Genomic DNA, 17,875 nt, shown 5'->3' on the forward strand with positions numbered 1-17,875 from the left:
CATGCAGTGCACCACTCCACCTTACTACAGACTGAGTGATCTTTCATGCAGTGCACCACTACACCTTACTACAGACGGAGTGATCTTTCGTGCAGTGCACCACTCCACCCTAATACAAGACTGAGTGATCTTTCATGCAGTGCACCACTCTACCTTACTACAGACGGAGTGATCTTTCATGCAGTGCACCACTCCACCCTACTACAAAGACTGAGTGATCTTTCATGCAGTGCACCACTACACCTTACTACAGACGGAGTGATCTTTTATGCAGTGCACCACTCCACCCTACTACAAAGACTGAGTGATCTTTCATGCAGTGCACCACTCCACCCTACTACACAGAGTGATCTTTCATGCAGTGCACCACTCCACCCTACTACAAAGACTGAGTGGTCTTTCATGCAGTGCACCACTACACCTTACTACACAGAGTGATCTTTCATGCAGTGCACCACTCCACCCTACTACAAAGACTGAGTGATCTTTCATGCAGTGCACCACTCCACCCTACTACAAAGACTGAGTGATCTTTCGTGCAGTGCACCACTACACCCTACTACAAAGACGGAGTGATCTTTCATGCAGTGCACCACTCCACCCTACTACAAAGACTGAGTGATCTTTCGTGCAGTGCACCACTACACCTTACTGCAAAGACTGAGTGATCTTTCATGCAGTGCACCACTCCACCTTACTACAGACGGAGTGATCTTTCATGCAGTGCACCACTCCACCCTACTACAAAGACTGAGTGATCTTTCATGCAGTGCACCACTCCACCCTACTACAAAGACTGAGTGATCTTTCATGCAGTGCACCACTACACCTTACTACACAGAGTGATCTTTCATGCAGTACACCACTCCACCCTACTACAAAGACTGAGTGATCTTTCATGCAGTGCTCCACTCCACCCTACTACAAAGACTGAGTGATCTTTCATGCAGTGCACCACTCCACCTTACTACAGACTGAGTGATCTTTCATGCAGTGCACCACTACACCTTACTACAGACGGAGTGATCTTTCGTGCAGTGCACCACTCCACCCTACTACAAGACTGAGTGATCTTTCATGCAGTGCACCACTCCACCTTACTACAGACGGAGTGATCTTTCATGCAGTGCACCACTCCACCCTACTACAAAGACTGAGTGATCTTTCATGCAGTGCACCACTACACCTTACTACAGACGGAGGGATCTTTTATGCAGTGCACCACTCCACCCTACTACAAAGACTGAGTGATCTTTCATGCAGTGCACCACTCCACCCTACTACACAGAGTGATCTTTCATGCAGTGCACCACTCCACCCTACTACAAAGACTGAGTGATCTTTCATGCAGTGCACCACTACACCTTACTACAGACGGAGTGATCTTTCATGCAGTGCACCACTTCACCCTACTACAAAGACTGATTGGTCTTTCATGCAGTGCACCACTACACCTTACTACACAGAGTGATCTTTCATGCAGTGCACCACTCCACCCTACTACAAAGACTGAGTGATCTTTCATGCAGTGCACCACTCCACCCTACTACAAAGACTGAGTGATCTTTCATGCAGTGCACCCCTCCACCCTACTACAAAGACTGAGTGATCTTTCGTACAGTGCACCACTCCACGCTACTACAAAGACTAAGTGATCTTTTGTGCAGTAAACCACTCCACCCTACTACAAAGACTGAGTGATCTTTTGTGCAGTGCACCACTCCACACTACTACAAAGACTGAGTGATCTTTCGTGCAGTGCACAACTCCACCCTACTACAACGACTGAGTGATCTTTCATGCAGTGCACCACTCCACCCTACTACAAAGACTGAGTGATCTTTCATGCAGTGCATCACTCCACCGTACTACAAAGACTGAGTGATCTTTTGTGCAGTGCACCACTCCACCCTACTACAAAAACTGAGTGATCTTTCGTGCAGTGCACCACTCCACCCTACTACAAAGACTGAGTGATCTTTCATGCAGTGCACCACTCCACCCTACTACAAAGACTGAGTGATCTTTCGTGCAGTGCACCACTTCAACGACTACAAATACTGAGTGATCTTTCATGCAGTGCACCACTCCACCCTACTACAAAGACTGAGTGATCTTTCGTGCAGTGCACCACACCACCCTACTAGAAAGACTGAGTGATCTTTCGTGCAGTGCACAACTCCACCCTACTACAAAGACTAAGTGATCTTTCATGCAGTGCACCACACCACCCTACTATAGACTGAGTGATATTTCATGCAGTGCACCACTCCACCCTACTACAAAGACTGAGTGATCTTTCATGCAGTGCACAACTCCACCCTACTACAACGACTGAGTGATCTTTCATGCAGTGCACCACTCCACCCTACTACAAAGACTGAGTGATCTTTCGTGCAGTGCACCACTCCACCCTACTACAAAAACTGAGTGATCTTTCGTGCAGTGCACCACTCCACCCTACTACAAAAACTGAGTGATCTTTCGTGCAGTGCACCACTCCACCCTACTACAAAGACTGAGTAATCTTTCATGCAGTGCACCACTCCACCCTACTACAAAGACTGAGTGATCTTTCATGCAGTGCACCACTCCACCCTACTACAGACTGAGTGATATTTCATGCAGTGCACCACTCCACCATACTACAGACTGAGTGATCTTTCATGCAGTGCACCACTACACCCTACTACAAAGGCTGAGTGATCTTTCGTGTAGTGCACCACTCCACCCTACTACAAAGACTGAGTGATCTTTCATGCAGTGCACCACTCCACCCTACTACAAAGACTGAGTGATCTTTCATGCAGTGCACCACTCCACCCTACTACAGACTGAGTGATATTTCATGCAGTGCACCACTCCACCTTACTACAGACGGAGTGATCTTTCATGCAGTGCACCACTCCACCTTACTACAGACTTAGTGATCTTTCATGCAGTGCACCACTCCACCTTACTACAGACTGAGTGATCTTTCATGCAGTGCACCACTCCACCCTACTACAAAGACTGAGTGATCTTGCATGCAGTACACCACTCCACCCTACTACAAAGACTGAGTGATCTTTCGTGCAGTGCACCACTCCACCCTACTACAAAGACTGAGTGATCTTTCGTGCAGTGCACAATTCCACCCTACTACAAAGACTGAGTGATCTTTCATGCAGTGCACCACTCCACCTTACTACAGACGGAGTGATCTTTCATGCAGTGCACCACTCCACCCTACTACAAAGACTGAGTGATCTTTCATGCAGTGCACCCCTCCACCTTACTACACACACTGAGTGATCTTTCATGCAGTGCACAACTCCACCTTACTACAGACTGAGTGATCTTTCATGCAATGTACCACTCCACCTTACTACAGACTGAGTGATCTTTCGTGCAGTGCACAACTCCACCCTACTACAAAGACTAAGTGATCTTTCATGCAGTGCACCACTCCACCTTACTACAGACGGAGTGATCTTTCATGCAGTGCACCACTTCACCCTACTACAAAGACTGAGTGATCTTTCATGCAGTGCACCTCTCCACCTTACTACAGACTGAGTGACCTTTCATGCAATGCACCACTCCACCTTACTACAGACTGAGTGACCTTTCATGCAGTGCACCACTCCACCTTTCTACAGACGGAGTGATCTTTCATGCAGTGATCCACTCCACCTTACTTCAGACTGAGTGATCTTTCATGCAATGCACCACTACACCCTACTACAAAGACTGAGTGATCTTTCATGCAGTGCACCATTCCACCTTACTACAGACGGAGTGATCTTTCATACAGTGCACCCCTCCACCTTACTACAGACGGAGTGATCTTTCATGCAGTGATCCACTCCACCTTACTACAGACTGAGCGATCTTTCATGCAGTGCTCCACTCCACCTTACTACACAGACAGAGTGATCGTTCATGCAGTGCACCACTCCACCTTACTACACAGACTGAGTGTTCTTTCATGCAGTGCACCCCTCCACCTTACTACAGACTGAGTGATCTTTCATGCAGTGCACCCCTCCACCTTACTACAGACGGAGTGATCTTTCATGCAATGCACCACTCCACCTTACTACAGACTGAGTGATCTTTCATGCAGTGCTCCACTCCACCTTACTACACAGACTGAGTGTTCCTTCATGCAGCGCACCCCTCCACCTTACTACAGACTGAGTGATCTTTCATGCAGTGCACCCTTCCACCTTACTACACAGACTGAGTGATGTTTCATGCAGTGCACCCCTCCACCTTACTACAGACTGAGTGATCTTTCATGCAGTGCACCACTCCACCTTACTACAGACAGAGTGAGCTTTCATGCAGTGCACCCCTCCACCTTACTGCAAGACTGAGTGATCCTTCATGCAGTGCAACATTCCACCTTATTACAGATGGAGTGATCTTTCATACAGTACACCACTCCACCTTACTAAAGACTGAGTGATCTTTCATGCAGTGCACCCCTCCACCTTACTGCACAGACTGAGTGATCTTTCATGCAGTGCACCACTCCACCTTACTACACACAGAGTGATCTTTCATGGAGTGCACCACTCCACCTTACTACACAGACTGTGATCTGTCCTCCACTCCACCTTACCACACAGACGGAGTGATCTTTCATGCAGTGCACCCCTCCACCTTACTGCACAGAGTGAGTGATCTTTCATGGAGTGCACCACTCCACCTTACTACACAGACTGTGATCTGTCCTCCACTCCACCTTACCACACAGACTGAGTGATCTTTCATGCAGTGCACCCCTCCACCTTACTGCACAGACTGAGTGATCTTTCATGCAGTGCACCCTTCAACCTTACCACACAGACGGAGTGATCTTTCATGCAGTGCACCCCTCCACCTTACCACACAGACGGAGTGATCTTTCATGCAGTGCACCACTCCACCTTACTACACAGACTGTGATCTGTCCTCCACTCCACCTTACCACACAGACTGAGTGATCTTTCATGCAGAGCACCCCTCCACCTTACCACACAGACGGAGTGATCTTTCATGCAGTGCACCCCTCCACCTTACCACACAGACGGAGTGATCTTTCATGTAGTGCACCACTCCACCTTACCACACAGACGGAGTGATCTTTCATGCAGTGCACCACTCCACCCTACTACAAAGACTGAGTGATCTTTCATGCAGTGCACCACTCCACCCTACTACAGACTGAGTGATATTTCATGCAGTGCACCACTCCACCCTACTACAGACTGAGTGATCTTTCATGCAGTGCACCACTCCACCCTACTACAGACTGAGTGATCTTTCATGCAGTGCACCACTACACCCTACTACAAAGGCTGAGTGATCTTTCGTGCAGTGCACCCCTCCACCTTACCACACAGACTGAGTGATCTTTCATGCAGTGCACCACTCCACCTTACTACAGACAGAGTGATCTTTCATGCAGTGCACCACTCCACCTTACTACAGACAGAGTGATCTTTCATGCAGTGCACCCCTCCACCTTACTACACAGACTGTGATCTGTACTCCACTCCACCTTACCACACAGACTGAGTGATCTTTCATGCAGTGCACCCCTCCACCTTACCACACAGACGGAGTGATCTTTCATGTAGTGCACCATTCCTTACTTAGGTGAACAACCACCTACAGATCAGCAGTTTCAAAACAAACTGGACACCGATGTCTGCAAAGTTTATGTAATGTAGCCCTCTTCTCCTTTCCGCAGTCTGAGGACTCACTTGATTGACACATGCCTACAAAGCCCTCCACGACCAAGGACCAGCATACATGAACCACCGACTGAACTTCCCCCAACTAACCAAAGACCTTCGCTCTGCCTCCCTCGCCCAGACACCACGCACCCACGGAGGCAACAGCGGAGGCTGTTCATTCTCCTACCTCGCCGCAAAGTCCTGGAACGGCGTTCCCCTCCACCTCCGGACACCACTCTCACTGGCGGACTTCAGGAAGAGATTCAAGACCTGGCATTTCGACTGTGCCAAGCACCCTAGTGCCTGGATACCCTCACAGGTGATTAAGTGCTTTACAAATACTGATTGTATAATTGTTCTATTCCACAGAGCAGGTACGTCCGTGGTGAGGTCGACATGGGATCAATCTCACTTACTCACTGACAAGGTTAGCGGAAAAGAAAGAAGAGATGAAGAGAGGAAGGGCCAGAACAAGAGTGCGAGGGAGGAAGAACCAAGCCCTGTCCATGTCAATCAACACAGGAGGGCAGCATCAGGGGCACCTGGGCACAGGAGACGGAGCCCTCACAGGAGTAAAAAACACTAACCTTAGCGCCAAGCTTTCCGGTGGCCCCTCTGGTTCCACGTTGACCTCTTGGACCCTAGAGAGGGAATCAACAGGCAGACAATAAAACACAGAGTTAAACAAATCATGGGTGTCACCATTAATGGCCAACCTACCTTGAGCCCACACAAGCCAACGAGCACAGCCCATCCACACACAGTTTATAAAGGCATTTCTAACATTGGTTTAACAAACCAGTAACTATAGAAGCCCTGACATCATTGGTAGATCTAGCTAGATCCCATACAAGCCTCTCAAACATTGACTAATCTGTCATTAGCTCATTCACCGCCTTTACCTTTGTTCAATCTATCCAACCCCAATGCACATTGTCAATCACTGGTAGTTCTAATTCAATACCAAAGCAATCCACTTGATTACTTACTGAGTATCACTTATACTTATCCCTCAATATCTCATCAATCTATCCAAACTTAACGAAAGCTGCTAATCATTAAAAGGTGTACAGCCGCAATCTTTGCAGGTAACAGAGTATAAGGGGGGATTCTGAGGGACGATGCAGAGGGAAAATTAAATAAATAATTTATTTTCCCTTGGTATCGTCCCTCGGAATCTCCCTTTACACGGCCCTAATGCCCTACCACTGTTCCCTGAACGGACCACGGCTGCTGGTGTACCTCAATTCAGTACAACTCATTTATCATTGGTCAGCCTACAGCAGGGCCATAAAAAACCTTGACTGATGGTCATTCTACTCTAATCTAATAGAAGCTCTTTTCCATTGACCAATCTAGATAGAGCCCATACCAGTACATGCTGCAGATCATTGGCTAGTTCACCCTGATCTCACACAGTATGTGCCCAACCAACAGTGATCTATGCAAGCGACTAATCACTGGCCAATCACCTGGAGTCAATGCAGGCCACTGATAAATGACTGATCCAGCTTTATATATGGATCGCTCTCTTAATTCATTAGACCGCGCCTAAGCTGGCATTGTAGGACAATCTGTTGCTGACTGGGGCTGGACTTGGCTGTATTGGTTGATGTTAGGCCACAATCGGATGCTGCTGAGTGGGTTTAGGACTACTTGTCAACACACCTTCCACTAGTCACCAGCTGATGACTGTGGTCCGCTGGGGACCTACGTACCTCTGATGTCTCGCCTCCCAATCCTCGCCAACCCCTGTGATGTCTAGGGCCCACTTCCGACCTATCAACCTCTAACGCCTCACCTCGCAATCCTCACCACCTCTCTTATGTCTAGTGCATGATTGGAATGTACAGACTGTTCACGCCTCACCTCCCTGTCCTCGCTAACCGCTCTGATGTCTATGGCTTGTTGGGAATGACCGATCCCTAATGCCTCGTCTCCCAACCTTTACAAACCCCTGTGATGTCTAATGCCAACTTCAGACCTATCAACCGCTAATGCCTCACCTCCCAGTACACGTCACCCTCTCTGATGTCTAGCAATGGCATGGGACCCTTGGACCTCTAATGCCTCATCTCCCAATTCTCTTTGCCCTCTCTGATATCTAGGGCTTGCTTGGGACATACAGATCTCTACCGCCCGTCTCCAAATCCCAATCACTCTCTCTGATCACTTTTGCATTCGCCTATCCTAAAATTTCCCTTATTGTTAAGACTTAGATCCAGACACGCTGTTGATCGCTGGAGCAGCGAGTGTGCAATGCACCATGGGTATCCCTCAGCAGGGCCTTTGAGTTCCATTTCACACGTACCGTTGGTCCACGTTCGCCTCTGGGTCCAGCTTTCCCAGAAAAACCCTGCAAGTGGAGAAGAAAAAACATCACATTTCACATCATAATGGACAGTTAGAATGCACAATCAGGAGGCACCAGGAGGTTGTGCAGATCTGTTCTGCCCAAGACCAGTGCCAGAGGAGGTTAGAGCCATCCGCTGACCTCCTCAGTGATCAATCAACCTCTGACCTCCTCGATGATCAAGCAACCGCTCACCTCCTCCGTGATCAACCAACCTCTGATCTCCTCAGTGATCAACCAACCTCTGAGCTCCTTAGTAATGAACTAAACTTTTCTCTCCGATGTGATCAATCAACCTCCGATCTCCTTGGTGATCAACCATCCTCTGATCTCCTTGGTGATCAACCAACCTCTGATCTCCTTGGTGATCAACCGACCTCTGATCTCCTTGGTGATCAACCAACCTCTGATCTCCTTCGTGATCAACCAACCTCTGATCTCCTTTGTAGTCCACTAACCTCTGATTTCGACGGTGATCAACCAACCTCTGATCTCCTCGTGATCAATCAACCTCTGACCTCCTCGGTGATCAACCAACCTCTGGTCTCCTCAGTGATCAACCAGCCTCCGATCCCCTTTGTAAAGAACTAAACTTTGCTCTCCTCTGTGATCAATCAACCTTTGATGTCCTCGGTGATCAAGCAAGCTCTGATATCCTTGGTGATCAACCAACTCTGACTCCTTCGTAATCAACTAAACTATGATCTCCTCAGTGATCAACCAACCTCTGATCTCCTCGATAATCAACAAATGTTTTTATTTACGGAGAAAGGACAGCACTGCTCATCAGCAAGAGAAGTGCACAGCTTATGAGCAGGAGGACAGCACAGCGCTCTCGGACAGGAGAAGTGAACAGCTCCTTAGTAGGTCAAGTGCACAGCTCCTAAGAAGTATGCAGTGCATGAGCAGGAGAAGTGTGCAGCTCCTGCATATGCAGACATGCACAGCTCATGAGCAGCTACACACAGCTCCTCAGAAGGAGAAGTACATAGCCTATGAGTAGGAGCAATGTGCAGCTCAGCTCCTGAATAGGAGAAGCACACAGCTCACCCGCAGAAAACAAGCACAGTTCCTGAACAGGAGAACTGCAACATCTCCTGAAGAGGGGTAGTGAACAGCTCATGAGCAGCAGAAGTGCTCATCTCATAGGTAGAAATGCACATCTCATGTGCAGCTGCACACAGCTCCTGAGTAGAAGTGCACAGAGCCAGAGAAGAAAAGGAGCACCGCTCCTAAACAGTAGAAGATTATAGCGCCTAACCAGGAAAAGGTCACAGCTTCTCAGCTGGAGAATTGTACAGCTCATGAACAGCAGAAGCACACAGCTGATGGGCAGGAGAAATGCACAGCTCAGAAGAAGTGTACAGCTCATGAGCAGAAGTGCACAGCTCTGCTCAGCAGAAGTGTACAGCTCGTGCAGAGGAGAAGTGCACATCTCATAAGCAGAAGTGCACAGCTCCTGAGCAGGAGAAGCAGTCAGAAGGAGTAGAAGAAACGCCCAGCTCCTGAGAGGGAGAAGTAAACAGCTCCAGAGTAGGAGAGGAAGAAGAAGTGCACCGTTTCTGAACATAAGTGCAAAACTCCTGAGCAGGAAAAGAGCATAGATACTCAGCCGGAGAAGCAGATGTGCCCAGCTCCTGAGCAGATAAGGTGCACAACTCCTCAGCACAAGAAATGCACCACTACTGACCAGGTGATGTGCACAGCTCCTGAGCAGACAGTGTTGGAGTCAGCAGGAACAGAAGCCCCTCATCGCAGCAGATGATCAGAGATCATGAAAGGCGGCTGCAGGACGCTCTCCACGCTCTGGAGCAGTAAGTGCCGTAAGAGTTCAGTGTGAAACAAGAGCAGGGTTGGGATACCTCCAGCTGTAAACAGATGGCTGCACTCACATGGGAGGGATCTAGACTCAGGTACAAGCGATGAGAGCCGGAGGCGGTAAAGCACAAGGACTGCAGGTTATCCTGGTCAATAGAGGTTCCCTGTGAGCATCAGCAGAACCTTGAATGTTCTATTTGCGGTTTGCGCCTGTGGGTTTCCATGTGTTGGCCCGGCTTGGAGTCCAAGTCTAGTCTTGTGACATCTGACCCATTCCAACCCTTTTTACTTTCCCTGCAGAGGTTTCTGTTAAACCTTCATCACTCACTCTACCCCCACACTCTACATACTTTTGCCCCTACAGCTCAATCCTGCTACGAACACTACAATGGTAGCGACACCGCTAAACCCAACATAAGACCTGGCACGGTCTATAAGGAAAAACTTACCCTTGCACCTTTCTCTCCATTTGTCCCAGGGAATCCTGGGAAACCAAGTGAACCCTTAAAAGGAAGAAGAAGAGGGTCACTGATGGAACATTCCAAAGAAACTTAGCAGAGAGAGCGCGAGGACACAAACCATGAGGGGCACACATGGTGAGCACAATCCCTTTACACAACACAGACAAAGTGTGCAGGCACCAGCAGTGGTGAGGCTCTCCTTACACAACACACAGAGAGTGTGCAAACACAAGGGATGCAGAGGCTCCCCTTACACAACATACAGAGAACGCACACACACAAGGAATGGCAAGACTCCCCTTGCACAACATACAGAGAGCGTGCACACACAAGGAGTGCCGAGACTCCCCTTACACAACATACAGAGAGCGTGCACACACAAGGAGTGGCAAGACTCCCCTTACACAACATACAGAGAGCGTGCACACACAAGGAGTGGTGAGGCTCCCCTTACACAACATACAGAGAGCGTGCACACACAAGGAGTGGCAAGACTCCCCTTACACAACATACACAACATACAGAGAGCGTGCACACACAAGGAGTGGTGAGGCTCCCCTTACACAACATACAGAGAGCGTGCAAACACAAGAAATGGTGAGGCTCCACTTACGCAACATATAAAGAGCGTGCAAACACAAGGAATGGTGAGGCTCCACTTACGCAACATACAAAGAGCGTGCAAACACAAGGAATGGGGAGGCTCCCCTTCAACAACATGCAGAGAGCGTGCAAACACAAGGGATAGTGAGGCTCCCCTTACACAATATACAGAGAGCGTGTAAACACAAGGAATAGTGAGGCTCCCATTACGCAACATCCAAAGAGTGTGCAAACACAAGGAATGGCAAGTCTGCCCTAAAACAACATACAAAGAGCGTGCAAACACAATGAATAGGGAGGCTCCCATTACACAACATACAGAGAGCGTGCAAACACAATGAATAGGGAGGCTCCCATTACACATTATAGAGAGAGCGTGTAGACACATAGAATGGCAAGACACCCCTTAAACAATATACACAGAGTGTGCAAACACAAGGAATGGTGAGGCTCCCCTTACCCAACATACAAAGAGTGTGCAAACACAAGGAATAGTGAGGTTCCCCTTACACAACATACAGACAGCGTGCAAACACAAGGAATGGTGAGGTTCCCCTTAAACAACATACAGAGAGCGTGCAAACACAAGGAATAGTGAGGCTCCCCTTACAAACATACAAAGAGCGTGCAAACACAAGGAATGGTGAGGCTCCCCTTACGCAACATACAAAGAGCGTGCAAACACAAGGAATGGTGAGGCTCCCCTTACGCAACATACAAAGAGCGTGCAAACACAAGGAATGGCGAGGCTCCCCTTACGCAACATACAAAGAGCGTGCAAACAGAAGGAATGGTGAGGGTACCGTTACACAACATACAGAGAGTGAGTAAACACAAGGAATAGTGAGGCTCCCATTACACAACATAGAGAGAGTGTGTAAACACAAAGAATGGCAAGACACCCCTTAAACAACATACACAGAGTGTGCAAACACAAGGAATGGTGAGGCTTCCCTTACGCAACATACAAAGAGCGTGCAAACACAAGGAATGGGGAGGCTCCCCTTCAACAACATACAGAGAGCGTGCAAACACAAGGGATAGTGAGGCTCCCCTTACACAACATACAGAGAGCGTGCAAACACAAGGAATGCCAAGGCTGCCCTTACACAACATACAAAAAGCGTGCACACACAAGGAATGGTGAGGATCCCCTTACACAACATACAAAGAGCGTGCAAACACAAGGAATGGTGAGGCTCCCCTTACGCAACATACAAAGAGCGTGAAAACACAAGGAATGGTGAGGCTCCCCTTACGCAACATACAAAGAGCGTGCAAACACAAGGAATGGGGAGGCTCCCCTTCAACAACATACAGAGAGCGTGCAAAAACAAGGAATGGTGAGGCTCCCCTTAAGCAACATACAAAGAGCGTGCAAACACAAGGAATGGGGAGGCTCCCCTTCAACAACATGCAGAGAGCGTGCAAACACAAGGGATAGTCAGGCTCCCCTTACACAATATACAGAGAGCGTGCAAATACAAGGAATAGTGAGTCTCCCCTTAAACAACATACAGAGAGTGTGTAAACACAAGGAATAGTGAGGCTCCCATTACACAATATAGAGAGAGCGTGTAAACACAAAGAATGGCAAGACACCCCTTAAACAACATACACAGAGTGTGCAAACACAACGAATGGTGAGGCTCCCTTTACGCAACATACAAAGAGCGTGCAAACACAAGGAATAGTGAGGTTCCCCTTACACAACATACAGAGAGCGTGCAAACACAAGGAATAGTGAGGCTCCCCTTAGACAACATACAAAGAGCATGCAAACACAAGGAATGGGGAGGCTCCCTTTACACAACATACAGACAGCGCGCAAACACAAGGACTGGGGAGGCGCCCCTTACATAACGTACAGAGAGCGTTCAAACACAAGGGAAAGTGAGGCTCCCCTTACACAACATACACCGAGCGTGCAAACACAAGGAATGGAGAGGCTCCCCTTACACAACGTACAGAGAGCGCGCAAACACAAGGACTGGGGAGGTTCTCCTTACACAACATACAGAGAGCGTGCAAACACAAGGACTGGGGAGGTTCCCTTTACACAACATGCAGAGAGCGTGCAAATACAAGAGATAGTGAGTCTCCCCTTACACAACATACAGAGAGCGTGCAAACACAAGGGATAGTGAGTCTCCCCTTACACAACATACAGAGAGCCTACAAACACAAAGAATGGTGAGGCTCCTCTTATGCAACATACAAAGAGCGTGCAAACACAAGGAATGGTGAGGCTCCCCTTACGCAACATACAGAGAGCGTGCATACACAAGGAATGGGGAGGTTTCCCTTACACAACATACAGAGAAGGCGCAAGCACAAGGGATGGGGAGGTTCCCCTTACACAACATACAGAGAGCGTGCAAACACAAGGAATGGCAAGACTCTGCTTAAACAACATACACAGAGCGTACAAACACAAGAAATGGGGAGGTTCCCCTTACAGAACATACAGAGAGCGGGCAAACACAAGGGATAGTGAGGGTCCCCTTACACAACATACAGAGTGTTTGTAAACACAAGGGATAGTGAGTCCGCCCTTACACAACATACAGAGAGCGTGCAAACACAAGGAATGGCGAGGCTCCCCTTACACAACATACACAGAGCGTGCAAACACAAGGAATGGCAAGACTCCGCTTAAACAACATACACAGAGTGTGCAAACACAAGGAATGGTGAGGCTCCCCTTACGCAACATACAGAGAGTGTGCAAACACAAGGAACGGTGAGGCTCCCCTTACGCAACATACAGAGAGTGTGCAAACACAAGGAATGGTGAGACTCCCCTTACACAACATACAGAGAGCATGCAAGCACAAGGAATGGCAAGACTCCGCTTAAACAACATACACAGAGCGTGCAAACACAAGAAATTGGGAGGTTCCCCTTACAGAACATACAGAGAGCGTGCAAAAACAAGGAATGGTGAGGCTCCCCTTACACAACATACAGAGCGCGTGCTAACACAAGGAATGGTGAGGCTCCCCTTACACAACATACAGAGAGTGTGCAAACACAAGGAATGGTGAGGCTCCCCTTACGCAACATACAGAGAGTGTGCAAACACAAGGAATGGTGAGGCTCCCCTTACGCAACATACAGAGAGTGTGCAAACACAAGGAATGGTGAGACTCCCCTTACACAACATACAAAGAGCGTGCAAACACAAGGAATGGTGAGACTCCCCTTACACAACATACAGAGAGCGTGCAAACACAAGGGATAGTGAGGCTCCCCTTACACATCATACAGAGCGCGTGCACACACAAGGAATGGTGAGGCTCCCCTTACGCAATATACAGAGACTGTGCAAACACAAGGAATGGGGAGGCTCCCTTTACACAACATGCAGAGAGCGTGCAAACACAAGGGATAGTGAGGCTCCCCTTACACAACATACAGAGAGCGTGCAAACACAAGGAATGGCGACGCTCTCCTTACACAACATACAGAGGGTGTGCAAATACAAGGAACGGGTAGGCTCCCCTTACACAACATACAGAGAGCGCACACACAAAAGGAATGGCGAGGATCCACTTACACAATATAGAGAGAGTATCTAAAGAGAAGGAACGAAGAGGCTCTCCTTACATAACATACTGAAAGCGTGCAAACACAAAGGAATGGGGAGGTTCCCCTTACAGAACATACAGAGAGCAGGCAAACACAAGCGATAGTGAGGCTCCCCTTACACAACATACAGAGAGTGTGCAAACACAAGGAATGGTGAGGCTCCCCTTACGCAACATACAGAGAGTGTGCAAACACAAGGAATGGTGAGGCTCCCCTTACGCAACATACAGAGAGTGTGCAAACACAAGGAATGGTGAGACTCCCCTTACACAACATACAGAGAGCGTGCAAACACAAGGGATAGTGAGGCTCCTCTTACACAACATACAGAGATTGTGCAAATACAAGGAATGGTGAGGCTCCCCTTACGCAACATACAAAGAGCGTGCAAACACAAGGAATGGTGAGACTCCCCTTACACAACATACAGAGAGCGTGCAAACACAAGGGATAGTGAGGCTCCCCTTACACATCATACAGAGCGTGTGCACACACAAGGAATGGTGAGGCTCTCCTTACGCAATATACAGAGACTGTGCAAACACAAGGAATGGGGAGGCTCCCTTTACACAACATGCAGAGAGCGTGCAAACACAAGGGATAGTGAGGCTCCCCTTACACAACATACAGAGAGCGTGCAAACACAAGGAATGGCGACGCTCTCCTTACACAACATACAGAGGGTGTGCAAATACAAGGAACGGGTAGGCTCCCCTTACACAACATACAGAGAGCGTGCAAACACAAGGGATAGTGAGGCTCCCCTTACACATCATACAGAGCGCGTGCACACACAAGGAATGGTGAGGCTCCCCTTACGCAATATACAGAGACTGTGCAAACACAAGGAATGGGGAGGCTCCCTTTACACAACATGCAGAGAGCGTGCAAACACAAGGGATAGTGAGGCTCCCCTTACACAACATACAGAGAGCGTGCAAACACAAGGAATGGCGACGCTCTCCTTACACAACATACAGAGGGTGTGCAAATACAAGGAACGGGTAGGCTCCCCTTACACAACATACAGAGAGCGTGCAAACACAAGGGATAGTGAGGCTCCCCTTACACATCATACAGAGAACGCACACACAAAAGGAATGGCGAGGATCCCCTTACACAATATAGAGAGAGTGCAAAAATAAGGAATGGGGAGGCTCCCCTTACACAACATACAGAGAGTGTGCAAACAAAAGGGATGGCAATGCTCCCCTTACACAACATACAGAGAGCGGGCAAACACAAGGGGTAGTAAGGCTCCCCTTACACAACATACAAAGCGTGCAATCACAAGGGATAGTGAGGCTCCCCTTGCACATCATACAGAGAGCGCACACACAAAAGGAATGGCGAGGATCCCCTTACACAATACAGAGAGAGTGCAAAAACAAGGAACGGTGAGGCTCTCCTTACACAACATACAGATGGTGTGCAAATACGAGGAACGGGGAGGCTCCCCTTATACAACATACAGAGAGAGTGCAAACACATGGGATAGTGAAGCTCTCCTTACACAACATACAGAGAGCGCGCACGCAAAAGGAATGGCGAGGATCCCCTTACACAACATAGAGAGAGTATCTAAAGAGAAGGAACGAAGAGGCTCTCCTTACATAACATACTGAAAGCGTGCAAACACAAAGGAATGGGGAGGTTCCCCTTACACAACATACAGAGAGCGTGCAAACACAAGGAATGGAGAGGCTCCCATTACACAACTACAGAGAGCGTGCAAATACAAGGGATGGGGAGGTTCCCCTTACACAACATACAGAGAGCGTGCAAACACAATGAACGGGGAGGCTCCCCTTATACAACACACAAAGAGAGTGCAAACACATGGGATGGTGAGGCTCCCCTAACACAGCATACAGAGAGCATGTAACACAATGAATAGTGAGGCTCCCCCTACACAACACTCATAGTGCAACTACACGGAATGGTGAGCGTACCCTTACACAACATACAGAGCGCGTGCTAACACAAGGAAGGAGGAGGCTCCCTTTACACAACATACAGAGAGCATGCAAACACAACGAATAATGAAACTCTACTTACACAACATACAAAGAGCGTGCAAAGACAAGGAATAGTGAGGCTCCCCTTAGACAACATACAGAGTGCAAGCACAAGGAATGTCCGTACACAACATACAAAGAGTGTGTAAACATAAGGAATGGTGAGTCTCTCCTCACACAACACAGAGTGTGTATGGACACAGGGGGTTGGTGAAAGCGTGCAGGCACAAGGAACTGGGTGGCTGCTCTTCCACAACAAATAGGAAGCTCCCTGATGCAAGGGGTGAAAGGCTGACCTTACACAGCACACACAGAGCACGCAAATGCATGTGATGGCTAGAATGTCCTTACTCACCTTAGGGCCAAGCCGTCCAGGGTACCCAGGCAGTCCGGGAACTCCAAGCTTACCCTGAAAATGACCAATTGTCATATGTTAAAGTAGCATCAAGCATTCTACGTTGCCATAGATATAACAAGAGACCACCTTCCAACCCCCGACACTGGAGCACCAGCACAGTCACACCCATCCATGATGCCAGGGCAGGTGCCACCATGGATGTCCTGAAGGCATCTCTAGCCTCCTGTGCCACACACTCCTGAGGGAACAGGAACCTTAGAATGTCAACATTCCAGGACTGCATAGAAGCCAATGTCTGAACACCAAGGACCACTGCCGTCATCAGGCCTCTAAGAATCACCGCACGGGATAAACAATGCCCTTCAGATGGAAACGCATGGGCTTAGAGGGATGAGGGCAGCTCACTTCCGTCAGTGCTTGAAGGAAAGATATGAAACAAAGCTCATTTTAAACCTTTATCTCCCTCTGTTTATCCCATGGCTAAGACATGACTCTGAAGGTTCCACAGCTGAACTTTAACCCCACTTTTGTAACCCATTATGTGACCCTACTTTGTCCCATGTTTAATACCATGCTCACCTTTTCACCAAGCAATCCAAGGGGTCCTGGATCGCCAGGTGGTCCGGTCCGTCCCTTGGGCCCTTCAGGGCCATCTTCTCCTCTGGAGCCAGGGACTCCCCCTTCGCCCTGTTGGAAAGAAGACAGAGCAAGTTTTACATTAGCTGTGGAAAACCATGTTATGATTGGGAAGCATACATTCTAACATGGCCGGCCTAGTCAACCACAAGCATACATGGTGGTCGCACACAGGCTGCATGTGCTTGTGGATCTCCATGTCACGCACAGAGCAATGGCGACCACAGGAGACGGACAAGATGGAGCCCTTGTCCGTTCACTCACACTTGATTCCAGAGGCAGAGTGCAGCTCTCCCGCCTGAATTCGAAAAGCTTGCGTTGCTCATCCT

General features: G+C 48.6%; 1 protein-coding gene across 6 annotated transcripts in view; it reads right to left on the bottom strand.

Annotated features, from left to right (window-relative positions):
• LOC147668685 (collagen alpha-1(V) chain-like) overlaps positions 1-17,875 on the bottom strand; it is a 323,501-nt gene that overhangs the window by 125,168 nt on the left and 180,458 nt on the right. For all 6 annotated transcript variants that reach the window (XM_086948522.1, XM_086948518.1, XM_086948520.1 and 3 more), the window contains 5 exons: positions 17,490-17,597; positions 16,908-16,961; positions 10,329-10,382; positions 8,020-8,064; positions 6,296-6,349 (listed from right to left, as the gene is read on the bottom strand). In XM_086948522.1, the coding sequence (XP_086804648.1) occupies positions 6,296-6,349; positions 8,020-8,064; positions 10,329-10,382; positions 16,908-16,961; positions 17,490-17,597 (315 nt within the window). The remainder of the gene's footprint in view (positions 1-6,295; positions 6,350-8,019; positions 8,065-10,328; positions 10,383-16,907; positions 16,962-17,489; positions 17,598-17,875) is intronic.

The sequence above is a fragment of the Lissotriton vulgaris genome, unplaced genomic scaffold (genome assembly GCF_964263255.1).
Source record: "Lissotriton vulgaris unplaced genomic scaffold, aLisVul1.2 SCAFFOLD_1231, whole genome shotgun sequence".
NCBI lineage: Eukaryota > Metazoa > Chordata > Amphibia > Caudata > Salamandridae > Lissotriton > Lissotriton vulgaris.